General features: G+C 43.5%; 1 protein-coding gene across 2 annotated transcripts in view; it reads right to left on the bottom strand.

Moving 5' to 3' along the window:
- The window catches only part of arhgap10 (Rho GTPase activating protein 10), a 154,794-nt gene that overhangs the window by 7,180 nt on the left and 127,549 nt on the right, over nt 1-20,065 (bottom strand). For both annotated transcript variants that reach the window (XM_003221688.4, XM_062980958.1), the window contains 3 exons: nt 18,508-18,667; nt 14,896-15,033; nt 13,484-13,575 (listed from right to left, as the gene is read on the bottom strand). In XM_003221688.4, coding sequence (XP_003221736.1) covers nt 13,484-13,575; nt 14,896-15,033; nt 18,508-18,667 — 390 coding nt within the window. The remainder of the gene's footprint in view (nt 1-13,483; nt 13,576-14,895; nt 15,034-18,507; nt 18,668-20,065) is intronic.

Raw genomic sequence — 20,065 nt, 5'->3', positions numbered from 1 at the left:
AACCAGAAATATGAAAATAGAACTATAACTAGTTACCCAGGAGCTTAAAAAAAAAATCATGGTTCTGTGTTTTGTAGCTCTCAACTTTCAAGTGCAAGTGCCAGGCAACTGAAGAGCAGCGCTACTTATGCATATATTTTATGAGAAAAAAAATCAAGATGACAGATATGTACATTAATGCACACAGCTTCAAACTCAAAATGGATCTCTACAATGATGTCAAAAATTGAAAATGCATCTCATAATAATGGAAGGGTTTGATTAAACTCTGCCAAAAAGGAACACATAGAAAAATACCCTTCTCAATTGAAAACTTTAAACTACTGTTAATAATTAGCATGCCATTTATCCTTTTGTCATTTTCACTTCATGATTATAGGGTATGAGCACATTTCAAATGGAATGCTCTAACATCACCACAAATGGTCTCCAAAATGTTTTTTCACAGCAGCCATGACTCTACCACACAGAGAAAGAGGGAGAGAGGGAGGGAGGATGTATTTATTACATGAACTTCAATTTCTCTCTGTCAGTCTGCATATAAAAGTTAGGCTAATTACTATTGTATTTTAAGTCTTAAAATAGAGTTGACCCAGCCCATTTCGGACTGAGAAGTTTTGATAGAGCTATACCAGATCATTTCCCATCTTTCATATTAATTATTTATATTCACTACTGATATGTAGTGTATTTCTTCAATTCTAAGATACAATCTATATATATAAAAGAGTGATGGCATCAGGGCAGCAGACAAAACAACAAAACTACAGGCCCCCCAAACTCGGAATTTGACAACACAACCCATCATTCACAGCTCTAGGTTGATACAACAAAAAGAAAAGAAAAATAAAGTCCTAATTACAGGGAGAGGAATAATAGTTTTTATCCAATTGCTGCCAGTTTGAAGGCTAAGCTCCGCCCACTTGGTCTCCTAGCAACCTACTCAGCCCAGGGGACAGGCACAGTTAGGCCTCACTTAGGCCTCTTCCACAGATTATCAGATTTTAACTGGATTATATGGCAGTGTAAACTCAAGGCCCTTCCACACAGCTATATAACCCATTTAGAATCTTATATTATCTTGAATCCACACTGCCATATAATACACTTCAGTGTGCATACTAAACATAAAGACAATCATACAACAGACATTCAATACCACCACTACCTCAACAATTTCTCACCAACACCACCAGACAACGCCACAGCAATGCGTGGCCGGGCACAGCTAGTTGATTATAAGACCACCAACAGAAAAGCTTTATCTATATACATAATAAAAGTGAAAATCTGTATGTGTGTATGTGGTATGGGTGTCCGTTCACACAGGCAGCCTCTGGTCTCCACAAACAGGCTATAGTTCCCAGTGCTGAGGAGCCACGAAGTCACTCTCTCCAAGGACATTGCAGGTTACAGTGAGCACATCCCAGTGTTCTTTCTTTTTCCATTTGCATGACCCCACCCACTGCCTCTCCCTTAAGCCTTTCCGACCCTTTCCTCTGGCACACAGCAACTAAACATACAAGAGAGAGAGGTTTGGGGATAATTCACCGTGATTTATAGGAGTTGTAGGGACTGGGATGTATAATTCACTTGCAATCTAAGAGCACTCTGAACCGCACCGACAATGGACCTGGAACTAACTTGGCACACAGACCCAGCATGGCCAACTGTAAATACTGGCACGCTTTGTGGGTTACAGTTCACCTGTATTCTGGGAACACTGGAACCCAGCAAGTGACAGATCTAAACCAAACTTGGCACACAGACCCAAGATGGTCATCTGTGAATACTAGCGGAGTTTGGGGTGGGTTGACCCATGATTTTGGGGAATTGTAGTTCACCCACATCCTTATGCATTTTCTAATGGGGATATTCATAAAAAACAACAGGAAATACTGAGTTTTTTTCTACGATATAGCTTAACATATGACCAAAAAACCTAACATCCAAAAACAAACAAGGTCCTTTTCAAATAATCCGGGCACCTAAGCTAGTTCATAATATATTTTAAAAGTGCCTGCGGTTCTAAAACACACCCCATTTTTAGAGAAGTTTATATGGGGGGGAAAGTAGGTCTTATAATCAAAGAAATACAGTAGGAGCATCACTACACATGGCACATTGCAGTCAAAGTAGAAATCAAGTGCTGTATACAAGAATCTAATACTCAAAACAAGGAAAGGCAACCAAGAAGAAAGTGCTATAAGTACCAAGGGACAATGATATATTATTCAATTCACTATTACATACTTAGACTAAGCTTCAGTAAGAGAATGAAAGCAAACACTGTTACTGGGGGTTTCATTTCAGATATCTGAGGAGCACCCACCTACATTATCAATCTCTAGATCACCATTTGGTTCAATTCAGAGCCAGTTCTGTCCCACTGAAGCAACTTTTGCATGCTTTTAAATTGGCCTAAAGCAGTGGTTTGCAACCTGTGTGTCCCCAGGTGTTTTGTCCTATAACTCCCAGAAATCACAGCCAGTTTACTAGCTGTTAGGATTTCTGAGAGTTGAAGGTCAAAACATCTGGGGACCCACAGGCTGAGAACTACTACACTACAGAAACAATACATGCTCTACCAAATCTATAAGACCTGTGGGGAGAATCTCTTGGCAAAAAAGAAATCTCAGTCCTCTCACCTAGGCAAACACAAACAGGCTAGGAAGCAAGAAAGATATCTATCTCTTTATGAAGCTTCCATCAGCAAGTTTTGTTCTTGGGACAAATTGCTTGGGAAAACCACTAATAGCCACTGAAGGGAAGTGCAATGACTGGACCTATTGTTGTTCTTCCTCTTCTGTAGAATCATGCTAAACCAAGAACTTTGAGATCCCATCAACAGACTTTAGATCTACTTCAGTATCCAAAAGGATTCTGTATTTATTTTGCCACCACAACTCAAGTCATCCATCCCATATTTCTCTTGTAGAAAAAGTAAGTGAAAATACCTTAGTTTTAAGGAAAATATCTTAAATTTCCCTGTCAAAGTAGAAGAGGATAAGGACAGAAGAGAGGGAAAGGATAGTAAGGGAAAAGAAAAAGAAGAATGACAAAATCTTCCTTAATGGAAGAGGCACCTCATGTCAGACCTAATTTAACACTTATTTTAATAGTTGATACTAACAGTATGTCAATTTGATTGATGCTTTGTCACTTGGATAGTTAAAGTTATTGGTAGAGCAGGAGAAATGATGTATTATTATCTTAATTCTTCATTTGAGAATTATTAAAGTGTAGGGGAATTTAAACTAAGTGATGAATTTGAATTGATTCCATGGTGTCTGAAGGCAGTCTAAGTGCATAAAGGAGGTAGGCAATGAGAAAGGGGGTAACAAAAAGATGCAACTTTTTTGGAGGACAGTCCAAGGACAACTGAGAGCAATTTGATGATTTTGTGGATTTATAAAAAACAGAGCTTAACTAATTATTCTCTCTGATAACATAAGCTTCTGTTATAGCATATTTGAAATTAGCAAGACCACTGTGTTAGTCACAGCTGTAATTGCTTTATACTTTGTCACCTCTTTCCCAAAAGGTAGCCAACTTTGGCCAGAAACAAGAGAGGAAAAGGTAGCTTTAATGACAAAAAATACTGGAAAACATATATGTTCACTAAATTTACTTGAATAATTTGTTAGACTGGAATTGTTAAACATGAAGAACAAGTTCTTGTTTGTACAGAAAAAAGTACAGGGGGAATTTCCAAATCTTCAGTGGATGATTATTTCAATTTTGAAAAACACCCTGTGTTCCAATCAATATGTATTGCAATGGCTTTCTTCCGGGACTGTATAAAAAATATCAATATAAGTTTAAACACTTGAGGACACAACTGGTCACTGGCTACTAGAATGATCAAAAATGTCGCAACCCAAGCTGCTTTTAAGGTATCTTTGGCATTAAAGTGTCTTAACTTTCTGTCAGCTTGGGGGATGCTGGATGCCTTCATTTTGAACAAGGAACCCACAGGATAAATGTCCACACTGCTTCTTTTAGGGCAATGATAATTAACAGATGTTGGGTCTAACTCCACCCAGGCACTAAGTTGGTTTCCCCACAACAAAGTTCATATTTAAAACTTCAAAGATTTTTTGTATGTCAGGAGCGACTTGAGAAACTGCAAGTTGCTTCTGGTGTGAGAGAATTGGCCGTCTGCAAGGATGTTGCCCAGGGGACGCCTGGATGTTTTGATGTTTTACCATCCTTGTGGGAGGCTTCTCTCATGTCTCCGCATGGGGAGCTGGAGCTGATAGAGGGAGCTCATCCGCACTCTCTCCGGTTTGGATTCAAACCAGCAACTTTGAGGTCAGCAACTCAACCTTCAAGTCAGCAGACCTGCCGGCACAAGGGTTTAACCCACTGCACCACTGGGGGCTCCAATTGAAAGATAACTTAATGATTCTGAAGCTGTCAGATGTGGATGTTTCTGAGGAGAATAGATGACAATTTTCCTTGTTCTCAGTCTCTGGTGCAGGGGCCTCTGAGGCACCCTATGCCCAAGGTGTTAACTAGTTGCTGTTTAACTGCTTGTTGATTAAAGGTAACTGGCTGAAAGTATAAATTGGTTAACGAAGTAGTAAACTAGTTGAAAGTAGTAACTGGTCGTAGGTATAAAACTGGTTATACAGTAACCGGTTAGAAGTAAACTGGTTTTATAGTATTGACTTGAAATGGCTTGTCAAAGCCTGGAACTCTGGGACCTACTGAAGACACATCCTGCCTCTAGAATTCCCTGGTGGATTATGATCTATAATGGCTCTTTTTACCTCAGGCAAAAGGGGGCGTGGCCAACTTGCTGACACAAAATGGCTCCTCAGGCAAAGGGGGAAACGAAATGGCTGACACAAAGCAGGAAGGGTTTTCCTAAACTCCACCCTCACAAACTAACATAAAAGTAACTGCTCTAATACTATGGGCGAGGAAGGCAGACAAAAAGGATCTGGAACTTGTGCAGTTCCAGCACAATGGCTAAATATTAAAAGGACAGATTTTCTTCTAGGAAGTAAACCTAGTATAAAGGCTAAATGACTTTTTATCATATGGAAACAAGCAAAAGGTCTAAAGAAGAATTAATGCTTATTCCGGCACTTAATCCCTAGTAGTCATGTGCATTTGGGACCTATCTTGTCCCGTTTCGTGTCCCGGCTTTCATCGAGGCCCTGATCTGTTTTCGTCTGACTTTCCAAAATCGAGAGGTCAGAAATTTGTTTTAGTTTTTTGGGGGGGTTTTCGGAGGGGGGGGGAGGCACCAGCCAAGGCCACAGCACCAGCCAGCGCCGCTAAAACACCCGGTAAGGAGCCGGACCAAAGGAGAGGGGAGGAGGCGCAGGATGACCCAGCCAACCCCAACCAACACCCCCCCCCCCGGCAGGCCTGTGCGTGTAGGCCCAAAGCCTGCACCAATAGGCCTGGGAGCTTTGGGCCTACAGGTGCAGGCTTTGGGCCTACCCACCCAGGCCTTGCAGGCCTACAGCTGATCGATCCGAACGGCAGGCTTGGAGCTGATACTGGCTCCCGCCTGCCTTTCGTTTTGAATCAATTTTTGTTTCATTGGGGGTCTTTCCGTTTCGTGCCATCCGAATAGACAATATGAAATGGAAACACGAATGAAACAAATAGGACAAAAACTGCCCACATCTCTAATCCCTAGTTCTCCAGGGTCTTGGCAGCAGTTTGACATCATTCACTATCTGATCCTTGTTCAACTGAAGATACAGGAGAGACATTGTGTATTTAAAGCATGTGCTCTACCATGAAATTTTTTTTTAGGAAGTTCTGTAAGTTGAAACACTAAAACAAGTCAATTCAATGTGACTAGGAAAGGAACTGAAAGATTGAGCACTACCATCTTTAGTGCACCCCATTTTGTTTAATCTTTACTGCATTCTAAAAAAATTATGCTGTGGAGAAGTAGGAGGGAGGAACGCATCAACACTTTCTAAATGTGGCTTTAGTAATGTGGGAAGAACACAGGGTCTGAGGCTCCTATTCAACCAAGATATCATTTCAGTCGTATATAGCAGCAAAGACTTTACTGCATATCTTCTCTTCCTTTTGAGAAACAAGCACAAGGTGTGACAAGCCTGGAAATGTTCTACTAAATTCCTGTGTTGTGAACTATGTGCTTGAATATTCTCATACATAGATCTGACTAGAAGAGTTCTTCACAGACATGTTAAGAAATCCCACCCTTAAACTAAATTAAACCTGCTTGTAAGGAAAGGCTTTGAAGAAACTAAACATTTATTTAATTCCTCTTTTATCACACTCGACTCTGACACAATCTGCCTGCAAGGTAGATTTTGACAAGAAACGTCTACGTGAAGCATGTTTCCGTAATGGTAAATATATAGGCCAGGTGTACAGAAAGAAGGGGAGAACAGAAGGGGAAATGAGATGATGAGAGGCTCTAACTTCTTCATCTGCTGCAACAAAAATAATAAAATCTGGGCCAGATTTCCCAACTAAATGTGTCTTTGCATATTTGAGCAACAAGCCTGATGCATACTTTTGCTTTTAAACATGCCTTTTCCTCTTCTTTCCATCTAGAAAATAGGGGCTTTTAAATGGTTCTTTTCCTGTCTCCGCTTGTTTAAAACAATGAGAAAAACAATTTGCTAAGGAGGTGATTAAGCTCAAAAGGACAGGTTGCTTACCTGTAACCGTGTTTCTTCGAGTGTACTCTGTGAATTCACACTAATGGAGAAGGCTGCGCCTGCGCAGGCTCCAACGGATACTCTTCCAAGCTAAAGTTTGAAATTTGGCGGTAACCCCGCCCCTCTTCCCGGAGGGTATAAAGGGCGCCCTCCGCGCCCGCTCTCCAGTTCCTACGCCGCAAAGGCAGCGAGAAAGGGAGAGGTTTGCATGTGGGGAAGGAAGGGCGGGATTCTGTGAATTCACAGAGTACACTCGAAGAAACACGGTTACAGGTAAGCAACCTGTCCTTTTTCTTCGTGTACTCTGTGAATGCACACTAATGGAGACTAGCAAGCTGAGGTGTAGGTAGGTGGGATAGCAAACCCGATAACCAGTCTAGTGTCCAAACAACACATCTATTGAGCACAAGGTGCAAAAACAAGCAAATGCAACGGTCAAAGAAGCGATGCAATAGCATATAGTGCAAAAAAAAAAACCGATCCTTGTTGTTAGGATCCAGAACACAATCACAACATTGTAAGTGAGCAATAGTCTGTAAGAAAATACAGAGGTAGGCATAAACTCATTCTCTGAAAACAGAGGGAGAAGTATTCAAAAAAATACATTTCAGTGCAGTGGGTAAGTATAGTACACAAGCACTACGTTAAAGAATCCCTGAGCCCATCGATTACAAACGGGGTGGATGACAACGGTCAGCCTGTAAGAAGGATAAACCCGAAAACTGGTTTTGAGTAAGGCAACAACATTAGGTAAGGCAGGAGGAAAGGACGGACCTGGCAAAGGCCGAGTCCTTGAGGTTCTTTGAGTCCATCCTGTAGTGTGAAACAAAGGTGGATGGAGTGGACCAGATAGCCGCTCGACAGATGGAGTCGAGAGGGACGCCCCTCAGGAAGGCCGTAGAGGTGGAAAGGCCCCTCGTAGATCTAGGGCGGATCGAAGAGGGGGGTTGGCGTTTGGCCAGCTGATAAGCGAGCTCGATGGTCTGAGCAATCCAGTGTGAGAGTCTTTGGGAAGAAAGTGGTTCGCCCAGTTTATGGGTAGCGTAAGCCACAAACAGTCTAGGTGACTTACGTATGTCCTTAGTCCTGTCCTTGTAGAAAAGGAGGGCTCTCCTGACATCGAGGAGATGGAGTTTCCGTTCTAGAGAAGAAGAAGGATTAGGGAAGAAAGCAGGAAGTATTATGTCCTGGTTCAGGTAAAAAGCAGAGACCACCTTAGGTAGGAAGGTGATGTCCGGGCGAAGGACAGCCCTGTCGTGGTGGAAACGAAGATAGGGTTCGTCCACCCGGAGAGCAGCCAGTTCCGAAGGCCTGCGCGCAGAGGTGATAGCGATAAGGAAGGCAGTCTTCCAAGAGAGAAGGTGAAGGTCTGCAGAGGCCATAGGTTCGAAGGGAGCTGAAGCTAGTTGAGAAAGGACGAGTTCGAGGCTCCATCCGGGAGTCGGAGGTTGAACTGGAGGGTGCAAGTTGTTGTAACCTCGAAGGAAGGTCTTAATGAGGTTGTTAGAAAAGAGAGAGGGTTGTCCCTGACGTTGGAAATGCCAGGAGAGAGCAGCGAGATAGGATTTTATCGAGGCCAGAGAAAGTTGACGATCCGCAAGGGAAAGTAGGAAGTCCATGACCAGCAGGATCGAAGTAGAGGCGGGATCGACGCGTCGGTCCCGAAGGAAAGTTTGGAATTTTGCCAGCTTGTAAGCATAGGCCTTCGATGTGGCCGGTTTGTGAGCGGCGCGAAGGATGGCCTGCAGGTCTGGGTGGAGAGAATTTAAGGAAGTATCCTCCAGGCAGTCAGGTGTAGGGACGGGACGTCGGGGTGGAGGACCTGTCCCTTCTGCGAAGATAGTAGATGAGGGAGAGTTGGGAGAGTGCGGGGAGGATCCGCACACATCCGGAGTAGCGTGGGATACCACGGCTGGCGTGGCCATGCAGGGGCGATCAGGATGGCCGATGTCGGTGTTAGATAGAGTCTCTCTATTACTCTCGAGATGAGAGGGAAGGGAGGAAAAAGATAGACGGGTTCGAGAGTCCAGTCGAGGAGAAACGCGTCTCCGAGACAGCCCGGAGTCAAGTTTGGAGGTAGTCTCGCTCCGAAGCGAGGAAGTTGAGCGTTCGAGGGGGAGGCAAAAAGGTCCAGAGCTGGCCAGCCCCAATCGTCGAAGACGGATTTTAGGATCTCGGGATCGAGACGCCACTCGTGGGGGGAGGTCGTTATTCTGCTTAGCGAGTCTGCTAGAGTGTTTTGAGCCCCCGGAAGGTGAACTGCCGACAATGTGTCTCGCTATGCACCATAGCCAAATGTCCATCGAGAGAGCCATGAGTTTTCTCGAGCCCGTACCCCCTTGTTTGTTGATGTAGTACATGGCTACTATGTTGTCCGTTTGGATTAGAACAGACTTGTGGGGAAGAAAGCGAGCAAACGCCCGGAGGGCTTTGAAGATTGATAACAGTTCTAGAAAGTTTATGTGGTGAGACCTTTCTTGGGTGGACCACAGGTCCCTGACGGTGAGGTACGACATGTGGGCTCCCCACGCAAAATTGGAAGCGTCGGTCGTGATGGTGACTGACGGTAGGGAGGGATGGAAGGGAAGTCCCACACAAACGTTCGCTGGGTCCTGCCACCAACGAAGGGAGAGGCGAACGTGGTTCGGTACCGTGAGAAACATTGAGCTCGGATGCCGATGGGGTTTGAAAGAGTCTATAAACCATCTTTGGAGAGGTCTGAGACGTAATCTGGCGAAAGGGGTAACCATGACCGTGGAGGCCATGTGACCCAGAAGAACTTGGACCGCGTGGGCTCGGATCCTGCGGTTGCGGAGGAGGAGAGGTGCTGTTGAAGGGCTAGGAACCTGTCCTTCGGTAGGGAGGCGGTTTCCGTGATGGAGTTGAAGAGAGCTCCAATGAAACGGATCTCTGTGGTTGGGAGGAGTTGAGACTTTGAGACATTCAACTGAAGGCCCAGCCGTTGCAGGAGAGAAAGAGTCTGTGAGACGTGGTTTTGAAGGGATGAGGGGTCGGACGCGACAATCATCCAATCGTCCAGATAAGGAAAGACCATAATGCCCTGTTTCCTGAGGTGCGCTGCCACCACGGCGACCACCTTTGTAAAGACCCTTGGGGCCGTGACGAGGCCGAAAGGGAGAACTGTGAACTGGTAAGAGTGTCCCAGGAGCTTGAAGGAAAGGAAGCGTCTGTGGGATCGACGCACCGAGACGTGGAAATACGCGTCGTGTAAGTCTATAGAGGCGAAGTAGTCTCCGTGTCGGAGCATCGGGAGGATGGAGGCTACTGAAACCATTCGAAATTTTGAAGGCAGAATGAAGAGGTTTAGAGTCCGTAGGTCGAGGATAGGCCGAAGACCTCCGCCCCGCTTGGGAACCGTAAAGTATCTCGAGAAGAAACCTCGAGTGTCCTGCTCGGAAGGAGAAGGCTGGATTGCGCCCTTCGCCAGAAGGGAGTCGACCTCGGCGCATATTTCCGGTGAAGGGTCGGTGTGGAGGATGTGACCCGTGGGTGGCAAAGTTTCGAATTCCAAGGCATAGCCGTCTCTGACAATGCGAAGAACCCAGGCATCTGAGGTGATAGACTCCCATTCGCGGTAGAAAGCAGCTAGGCGGTCGAGAAAAGAACAGAGAGGAAGGATCTGGTCGGGGCCTAGGAACGGCATGGTAGTGGCAGTAGTAGTGGAGATAGAAAGATCCCCGAGAGAGTGGGCGTCAGGCCCGTCGTTGGGGTTGTCGCATAGCTGCAGGACCTTTGCCCCGACCTTTCGGGACCTGGTGCTGGCGGCGAGGTTGCTGCTGATGACTGTGGTGACTCGAGCTCAACGAGCGTCGAAACGGCTGGTGACGAAAAGGCTGAGGGTAGCGACGGTACCGTTGTGGGAACCATCGGGTCCGCTGAGCCTGAGGTTGATCGGTCCCGCACTTTGTTGCGAGAATCTTGAAGTCGTGATTGGACTTAAGTTTGTCATCAGTGCCAGAATTGAAAAGGCCCTGGGTGTCGAAAGGAAGGTCTTCGATCACTTGTCGAGAGGAAGAAGAGAGTCCTGAGGACCGAAGCCATGCATGCCGTCTGATCGCGACCGCGTGGGCAATCATTTTTCCGGCGGTATCACCGGTATGCTTAGCCATTTGAATTTGGTGGTGTGCGAGAGAGTCCGCCTCCTGTTGGAGGGTCGAAAGGACTGACCGGTCTTCGTCAGAAAGCTTGGCGAAGAAGGGTTGGGCTTTCTCCCAGAGGATCTGTTGATAAGCACCCATGCAGGCCCCGTAGTTTGCCATACGGCAAAGGAGGAGAGCACCGGAGTACAGCTTGCGGCCTACCGCATCGAAGCGTTTGCCTTCTCTGTCGGCAGGGGAGTTGGAGTGTTGACCCGACGATTGGGAGGCCTTTACCACCATGGAGTTTGGGTCAGGGTGATGCTTGAGCCATTCCAAGGCTTCGTCATCGGTTCGGTACCAGGCCTCTATTTTCTTAGAGGTTGGAGGTATCGAAGATGGAGTCTTCCAAGATGCCTGGATGACGTCCAGGAGGTATGGAAGAAAAGGCAGCAAGGTGGCTGGCGGGGCTTGGGCTTGAACCCTCTTGAAAACGGGGTCGGTAACGGCCTTTGAAGTTTGTTTAATTTCCATCCCCAGAGCGTCTGCCATTCTGACCATCTGGTCGGAGAAAGCCCGAATATTATCCGTCGGGTAAGGTGGGTCGACCTCGTAGGCGTCGTGAGGCGGGGAGAGGTCGAGACCGAGAGAGACAACGGAGGCGGAGAGTATCGACTCGGGGCGTTCGATATCGGGGTCATCCTCCTCGGGCCCTTGAGGGGACCGGGGAGGAGAAACAAGCACAGAGTCCTGATGAGGTATCACCTCAGGAGCAGCGGGAGCCGGCTGTGGAGGAACGCCCTTGGACGCGGAGGCCTGGGCGGCGCGGGCTAAGCGCGTCATCTGTCTACCCCTCTCAGGTGTTTGAGCCGGGGGGAAAAGTTCTTGTCGAGCCGGAAGACGAGATAGTGCCGGCTGGGGAGCCTTAATAACTGTCCTGACCGACCGGTCGGGGGAGGCTTGAGCGTCCGCATCCGAGGACTGACCATGAGGAGAGGAAGAGGAGCGGAGGCGTTGTGCTGGATGGATAGGAGAGGATCTCCTAGAGGAAGGCCCAGAGGAGGGGACGTCCTTCTTCGAAGACGCTGAGGAGGACGACCTCTGGATCATTCGTTTCTTTGCTGGGGGTTGTTTCGACGCGACCCTCAGCGATTTTCCCGGCGTCGGGGGAATCGGGCACACAGCTGCCGAGTCAGATTGAGCCCGTCTGGATTCCTCCTGAGCCCTCTTGAAGGCAATCTTCATGGCGGAAGAAGATGGCGGCGAAGCCAGGCGGGATCGAGTGGAAATGGCCGAAGCCACCGAACTCGAAGTTGATGAAGGGCCCATCTTGCCCGACCGGGTGGATACCGTAGCGGTGGTCACCATGCAGGGCGGTTTGGTCGGTCGCGGTCTCGAGGTTTTCAAGGTTTTAGATGATACCGACGGAGCAGGCCTGGACGCCATCGAGGCCGAGGTGGAAGTGGAAGCCTCAGGAGCAAGAGTTTTTTCGTAAAGAGCTGCACGGAATCTCGCAGCTCTATTTCTTCTGGCCTGAGCTGTAAAGGCCAGGCAAAAACGGCAGGTACCGACGACGTGGCTTTCGCCAAGGCAGAAAAGGCACTTAGCGTGGCCGTCGGAATCTGGAATCTTAGCGGCACACTGAGTGCACCGTTTAAAACGCGTGGTTGACATAAGAACGAAGAGTCCGAAGTGAGCTTTGCGGCGGAAAAAAAGGAACTGGAGAGCGGGCGCGGAGGGCGCCCTTTATACCCTCCGGGAAGAGGGGCGGGGTTACCGCCAAATTTCAAACTTTAGCTTGGAAGAGTATCCGTTGGAGCCTGCGCAGGCGCAGCCTTCTCCATTAGTGTGCATTCACAGAGTACACGAAGAAAAAGAAATATACCCAAAATATATTTTGAGGATGAGATATTGATGTCAGTAGAGAGCACTATAAAAGGAAAAAAAACCACATTTTAAAATATTATTTTCCCCATTCAAGTTGCTTTCAACACCATCTAAAGTTTTCAAGCTCAAAGTTAGATTCCTAGCAGATAGAGTAAGTATGGCTCAAAGAATATCCTTAGAAATGAACATAGTATTTGGCTGCCTTCATCCGCAGTAAATATTCCTACCATACTGAGGGGCTCAGCTTAAGAGGCCAATATTAGATGTGCAGAGGATTTAGAGTTGTCACCCGAAAGAACTCCCAGGTGAGGTACTGGAAACAAAATATAGGGCACAATGATCTAATGGGACTTTCTCTGATCGCACAAGAAACAGTCAACAAACTGGTCAAGGATGGAAAATCTGCAGCAAACATAGAGAATGACACTAGAAGGGGAAAAGAGAAGCTGAAGAGAACTAACCTAAATATTTCCAAAAACAGTGTGCAGGTGCAAAGAATGTGCGAGTCACTGATATCATGAAGATGAACCAAGACTTCAGGTTTCTTGAGTGTCAAAACACACACTGAACTAATTATCTTAGCAAATTCCTATATTTAAGAATCAATGCATTCAAATTGGGGCTGAAAGACTGCATCTGTTTGGCCAATTTGATAAAAGGTAGAGTCCAATCCTGTGGGATAGCTGTCATGTTTTTTAAAAAATAATCTGCTTTTCAATGATAAATAAAAGGTTTATTTTCTTGTTTTACACTAAGAAACACCCACTGTAATTGTACTTCTACATTTAACTATAATTTGCTAATTTATGACTTTATAAAAACTATAATACTTACCATCCTCAAAAACTGCCCCAGTTTGAAAAGATAATTCCGAGCTATGCTCTGCCTCACATGGATATACAGCTCTTGCTTTTCTGCTGACAATACTGAAAAATATCAGTGCATTCTTGTTAGTGCTTAAATAAAACAGGATCAGTCTGCAGTGGTTGCATTTAGAAAAAATATATAAAGGCACTATCATCTACAAAAGTCATGAATGGGAAAAAAGAGTTTCAAGTGTTCAAGCATGTTCAAGGAAACATGAGAAATTCCAAGGAAACAAAGGTGTATCTGCATGAGAAATCATCTCATTAACAAAATGCATCCCTCCAAATAGTTTTGGACTTCATCTCCAATTATCCTTCACTATTGGTTATGATGGCTAGATAGGTACAAGATAACAATAGGTACTATTGGTTACAATGGCTAGATAGGCATACAAGATAACAATTTGCACATAATGCAAAGAAACCATAAGGTGCGGAGAAGCCTGTTTAACTAAAGTCATAAAAATCCCAACACACTTCAGTCAATGTAGCTAATCCTGGAGGCATATATGCCAACGTTAGCTACATTTTAAAATATATATAAAAGTGATTACTGTTTTAGGTTCATAAAGTTACACTCTGATTTGCGCTGAAACAGCTGATTGGTATAAAACTAAATTGGAAAGTTGAGTAATTTGGCTATTATATATGGAGAAATTGAGGTTTATAGAGCTCATTCTCTCATGTAATTACAGCTAGTTGCAGTTCGTTGTTTTTTCAAAAAAAAAAAAAAGAGAGAGAGAGAAAGAGGATGTGGGAAGGAAGAGTGAACCAATAAAATCTATAGCCTTTGACCAAGGCATAAAAGCTGCCTTTACACCCAGAGATGCACAGTGAAATTGTTTCACACAAACTTAACCTGAAGTAGCATGAGTAAAAATTGTCAAATACTGTTCAAATCTCAATTAAAGCAGATGGAGATGTCTTTACTTCTCACATAATCTAGTTCCATCCATGCTTTCTCATTGTGGATGACTACAGTTAGGACACAATATAGAGTAGTCTGTATGGTTTCCTGAGCCATGAGGTGCCAGTCCCTAACATGTTTCCAGAAGAGAAACAATGCTAACTAATGGACACAAACATGGTGCGTCTCTCTTGGCATATCAGGAAAAAATAATTCTTGGTTCTCCCATACCTAATAGTCTGGGTCTAAGCTACAATATCTGTACAGATCTCCTCTGCCCTCAAACCTAAAAATAAGACAAAATGCTTATTTATTTTTAAGGCAAGTTACAGAAAACAGAGTTACCTGCAATTTGCTTATTCTTTTTTCTTCCTTTTTCTTACACCCCCCATAAACCCTAAACATTTTTTTGCCTTTCCCAGAATACAAAAGATAGAAACTTGAATAAATATAACCAAAGAGCTCAGCACTACCTTCCAGCTGGTTTGTCAGTCTCTCTGCCAGGGGAGGGAAAGGAGAATGATGATAATGATGGCGGTGCAACTGAGGTAGGTGCTGCGCTTGACTGAATATTTGTCCAGGAAACCATTGATGAATGAATCTCAATGGAACTGAAAGGAGATATTTTCAGGGAAGGATTAGCAATTCATAGTTTCAACTTCACAACTTTACAAGTAATTGGCTTAAATTCTGATATAATTGAAATCATTGAAATTATAATGCATGATTTGTATCTTTATGAGATGCCTTTTAATACATACCACCAATCATACATGTATAGGTTTATAATCATAGCAACTTACACAACCTAACATGAAAAAAAAAACTACTTTGTGTTATGTAGGCAAACATATTTTACTGTTTATTGAACTGAGTTTTATTGCCATGCATGAACCATACCATGGTCTTAGAAAACTGAAGAGGCTTAGTTAAATAATGACATTTATACAGGGGAGGGTTGGTTGGCACCCAGCGTGATCTAATCAAAGTCTGAGAACATCAAACAATTGCTAATAACATGTCTAGCAAAGAGCTACAGATGTTTATACTTCTACAAACAGCAATAAATGTCATAACAGATATGGATAAATTGTCCATCATAGTTTTTGACTCTTTTAAAAAAGGGATTCCCTTGTCTTAAATAAAGTGAAACACTGTTCCATGGTGGAAATGGAAGGAAAATGTAAGCCTTAAAGCTATGGGATGCCATCCAAGTTCTAGTCTTTAGTCTGGTCTGAAGAGAAAGGATGAAAGGAGAGTCTTATATTGTTCTACAAGGTCTACTTTAAGTGATTTAGGTTTTTTAAAAGGCAGAGTGTAACTGCGATAAAAAGCACAATTTGTCATCTTATTAAAACAAAACTCACGTTTCTCTTTCCTGAGATGACCTAAGCCAGATCTCAAAAAAAGAGAAAGAACCATGAGTTTTATCATCTAATTTTGAAATAGAAGACTAGACTACAGAAATTAACATATATAGTTCATGTGTAAGTTGACATCATATATAAGTTGAGGCCAGGTTTGGGGACCAAAAATTATGGATATGTATATCACCTGTAAATAAATCAAGGGTCATTCCACAGAGATGGAAAAGCTCCAGTGCTGCTTTAGGGGGCTAGTTGCCCTTGGCTGTGCCACCTTTTTCCTCCCCAGGCATTTGAAATGGCCAGAAGTTGCATCATGGTAGAGAGAGAAGAGGAGGTAGTAACTTCTTTTAGGTTCTCCTGGTATGGACTACATTCTTGTCATTTTACCACTCTACTAAGAAAAGGGGATGGCTCCTTTTTTGAAAAGGGTTAGAGTACAGTACTCACAGTGGGCCATGGATAAGTTTGGGGGTTGCTTTTTTGGCTCAAATTTCTAGATTTTTAATGAGTATACAGGATACTGTAAACACATTCATGTGTCATTCAATAGCATACAGATCCAGCATGTCAAGTATGAAGTATGTGTTCCTCAAATTTTATCTAATAGGTATGCTACAAATTGAATAGTACATAGTACCAGATCCTTTCCTAGAGGCAAAATAAATTCTGAGAAAAACAGACACCTTTGAGCTTCATTCCTCCTTCTCCCTTGCTTTATGAGAAATTTAGTCTTGCTGAAGAGAAATCACTGTAGTGCTCCTGTCAGATACAAACTGTGGATATAGTAAGTGCATATGAAGAGTTCATGGCCTACAATGTGGCAAAGAAAAGCTCTTTTTCTGAAAGAAATGTAGTGAAGTCTCTGTGGAGGTAACTAAAAAGAATGCTGCCCATCAAATACCCACATGGGCTATCTGTGATTCCTTCTCTCACGCACACACAAAACCTTTATTTCCATTTCAAAAGAAAACTATGGCAGTAAAAACTACTCAGTTTTATTTAAAAATCTCATTGTTATATACTCAAGTTGTGATAAGACGGATGGATAGGAAGGTTATAAACCAGGCATGGGCAAACTTTTTTTGCCTTGGGGCCGCATTGTGGGCCCTACCAGGAGGACCGAGCAAGGAGGAAGGGGGGGCGAGCACACACTGGGTGGGGAGGGCGGGGCCAGGGCAGGGCCCAAGTCATCTCAGGTTGGCATCAGCTGCTCGTCCATGTGGAGGAAGGCGAGACACATGGTGACTACCCAGATCTTCCCCCCTGATCCTTGGGTTGTTGTCTTGGCATTATGCTGGGCAGGAGGAGGGCGAGAAAGGCAATGGCGGAGAGTGCTCCAGAGGCCTCTCAGCCACTGCTTGCCTTCCTCGAGCTATGCTCCTGACATAAGGACAGGGCTGCTCGTACTCTCCTTATTCTAGGAGGAGGGCAAGATACACAGTGTCTGAGAGTGCTCCCAGCCAATTTACCAGCTGTTAGGATTTTCTGGGAGTTGAAGGCCAATACATCTGGGGACCCACAGGTTGAAAACCACTGCTATACAGTAATCGGCATATTTCTGACATGCACCCTATCATGAATGATGAACATGCCTATCTGTTTATGTATAGTCTAAAAAATACTGAAACCACTGGACCTGAAATAGCACTGCATTCTTAGGTACTCATCAATTTCCACATGGGAGGAAAAGCTGTCTCCCTTGCTGGGAGAAAGGTGGAACATAATTAAACAAATAAAATAAATGTAGGAATGGATCTTCACACTCTGACTAGGCTTTTTAGAACGGCAGTTTTAGCAGCATTAAAAACAGACAGATCTGACTCTGAATAGGTGAGCTCTTTATCTTAGCACAAGAAAGAGCAAAAGTCATAATGGTAACTTTTTAACAAAGCAATCAGCTATACAGGCTTCCTTCTGGGTGCTTTGAATGGCAATAAAAGATTCACTCTTTTAAAAGTCTTAGTATGATTCACTTTCAACAAAAGGTTTAACCCAGAATAGAATGTTTCCCTGGGCTACACAGCACAGAAACACTATTCCAACTGTAGCAGTCTTCAATCTTCCACTGTGACTGCCACTGTGATTCCACATTTCTCTTTTCCAAATGATTGCACAGAGGACTGAACTTTTAGATTTAATATTACTGAGGGATGGGGGAAAAGACATTAAACTACACTGTACTACTTTTACTCAAAGAGCTCTAGGTTAATTATAAGAATGATTTTCGTTTACATGCTTATTCTAAAATACTTTGATATCCTTTTCTAAGTATCATTTCAAGTGCACCTGAAGGGCTACATTTTTTCATACGTAAAATCTACATTTACAGCAGTCAATACATTTTCCAAGTCTAATAGTAGGTTTCAAATGTATGCACATGGAACGAGGGTAGTAGAAGTCGATTCTTCTGCATCTTGTCTCTTCCAAAAATGCTATATATAGTATATATGATCAAGGGACCCTTTTGAATGGGGGGAAAGGAGGTAGAAGTATGATTCCCCCAAACTGAACAGAGGAACACGCAATAAGTTAAGGCATTTAACTAGTAGAAGACATAACCAGCGGGAGTGTGTCATTTTTTCTTGATTTGGATTATTTTATTAGAAACAACAGAAAAATGCTTCAGAGGAAACAGAATATTGCTTGTACTTTCACTGAGCAACAAATTTTTTCTGTTAAATAGTAGACCTACTTTGTAAAATAGATGTTGCTACTTACGGATGGGCTGCCCAGTCACCTGTATCACCACTATCACTTATAAGATGGTTTTTCTGTTCATCTGGAGGGCTGTTGGGGGTAGCAGTTGTTGGAGACTGAGAAGAAAGAGAATCGGTGCTACCAGTGGGTGTGCATTCTTTGGGAGGATTAAGACTGTCATCTGAGGAATGAGTAAAAAACATTTTATTAAATGAAGAAAGTACTAAACTGTAGCATGATAGTGGGTTGCTGTGAGTTTTCCAGGCTGTATGGCCATGTTCCAGAAACATTCTCTCCAGACGTTTCGTCCACATCTATGGCAGGCGTCCTCAGAGGTTATGAGATCTGTGTCTGCAAGTGTCTCAAACAGACAAGATTTCTTTCTCCCACCCTGGACATTCCACAGATATATAAACCCCACCTGCCTAGTTTCCAATAGACCTCACAACCTCTGAGGTTGCCTGCCAGGAGAGAATGCTTCTGGAACATGGCCATACAGCCCGGAAAACCTAGAGCAACCCAGTGATTCCTGGCATGAAAGCCTTCAACAACACATTGTAGCATGATACTTATTATGCAAAAGAAAAATAAATATTTGCCTCTTGAAACAGATTCCATTGATGTTTACTAACTTATGAATAGCTTTAAGCTAGAAGTAAACTTGATTAACCATGAAACTGCTGCTCACTAGAACCGGAAGAAAACCGACAGCTTTTCTCTCATAAAATTAGCATAGTGGCATAACTACATTATCAACTAGATACATTTTCTGGATAAATATGAAGGATATTCATCATTAGCTGCCACTCAATTATTCATATGCATAATTTATATTTAAATCAACAATACAGTGAAGATAAGACTATGTGTTCTACTTATCATCCACTCAATGACTACATACAGAATTAATTAATTAATTAATTAATGACACTGACTTAACTCATGTTGGGGTAATGCTTTTTGAGTATTTTTGACATGAAAGTTAAAGAAAATTTTGCCTAAAAGGAAGTATATTATTCAATTCTATTTTAGTGTTTTTAGATACCAGTATGAATTAGAAGACACAGGAAATGGCTATACAAACCAAACATACTTGAACTTATTTTTCAAGGCAGTTTCTTGCATTGTTGTAGATTTTTAATTATGGGAAACAAAGAGATGCTGCTTCCTCTTATAAGGGAGAGCAGGAAAGAGCTTCCCACACCAATTTAGGACAGCATGATTTAAAAGGTTTCCCATCCTTACCTTTCCCTCCCATGTTTAGATTTACAACAGCATGCTTATTATGCACCTTTAAATTTAAAGATGAATAGGAGTTCAATTATGAATTTAAAATACTAAGAAAGCCACAGGAACAGAATGGCATAAAGCACTCATCCAGAACTATCATGTTCATCAAGAGGCTTTTATATATGGTTCTTCATTATTTTGCTACATAAGGCTTATATTATTATGATACCTAAAACTGACAAAGACTACTTGCAATGTGCCAATTATAGAGCTTCTTCTCTTATAAACACTGATGACGAAGATATTAACCACTATCTTTGCTAATACACTGCAGAAGTTTATTACTTCT

Source organism: Anolis carolinensis, chromosome 5, assembly GCF_035594765.1.
Source record: "Anolis carolinensis isolate JA03-04 chromosome 5, rAnoCar3.1.pri, whole genome shotgun sequence".
In the NCBI taxonomy this organism is placed as follows: domain Eukaryota; kingdom Metazoa; phylum Chordata; class Lepidosauria; order Squamata; family Dactyloidae; genus Anolis; species Anolis carolinensis.
This window is presented reverse-complemented; position numbering and strand designations above follow the sequence as displayed.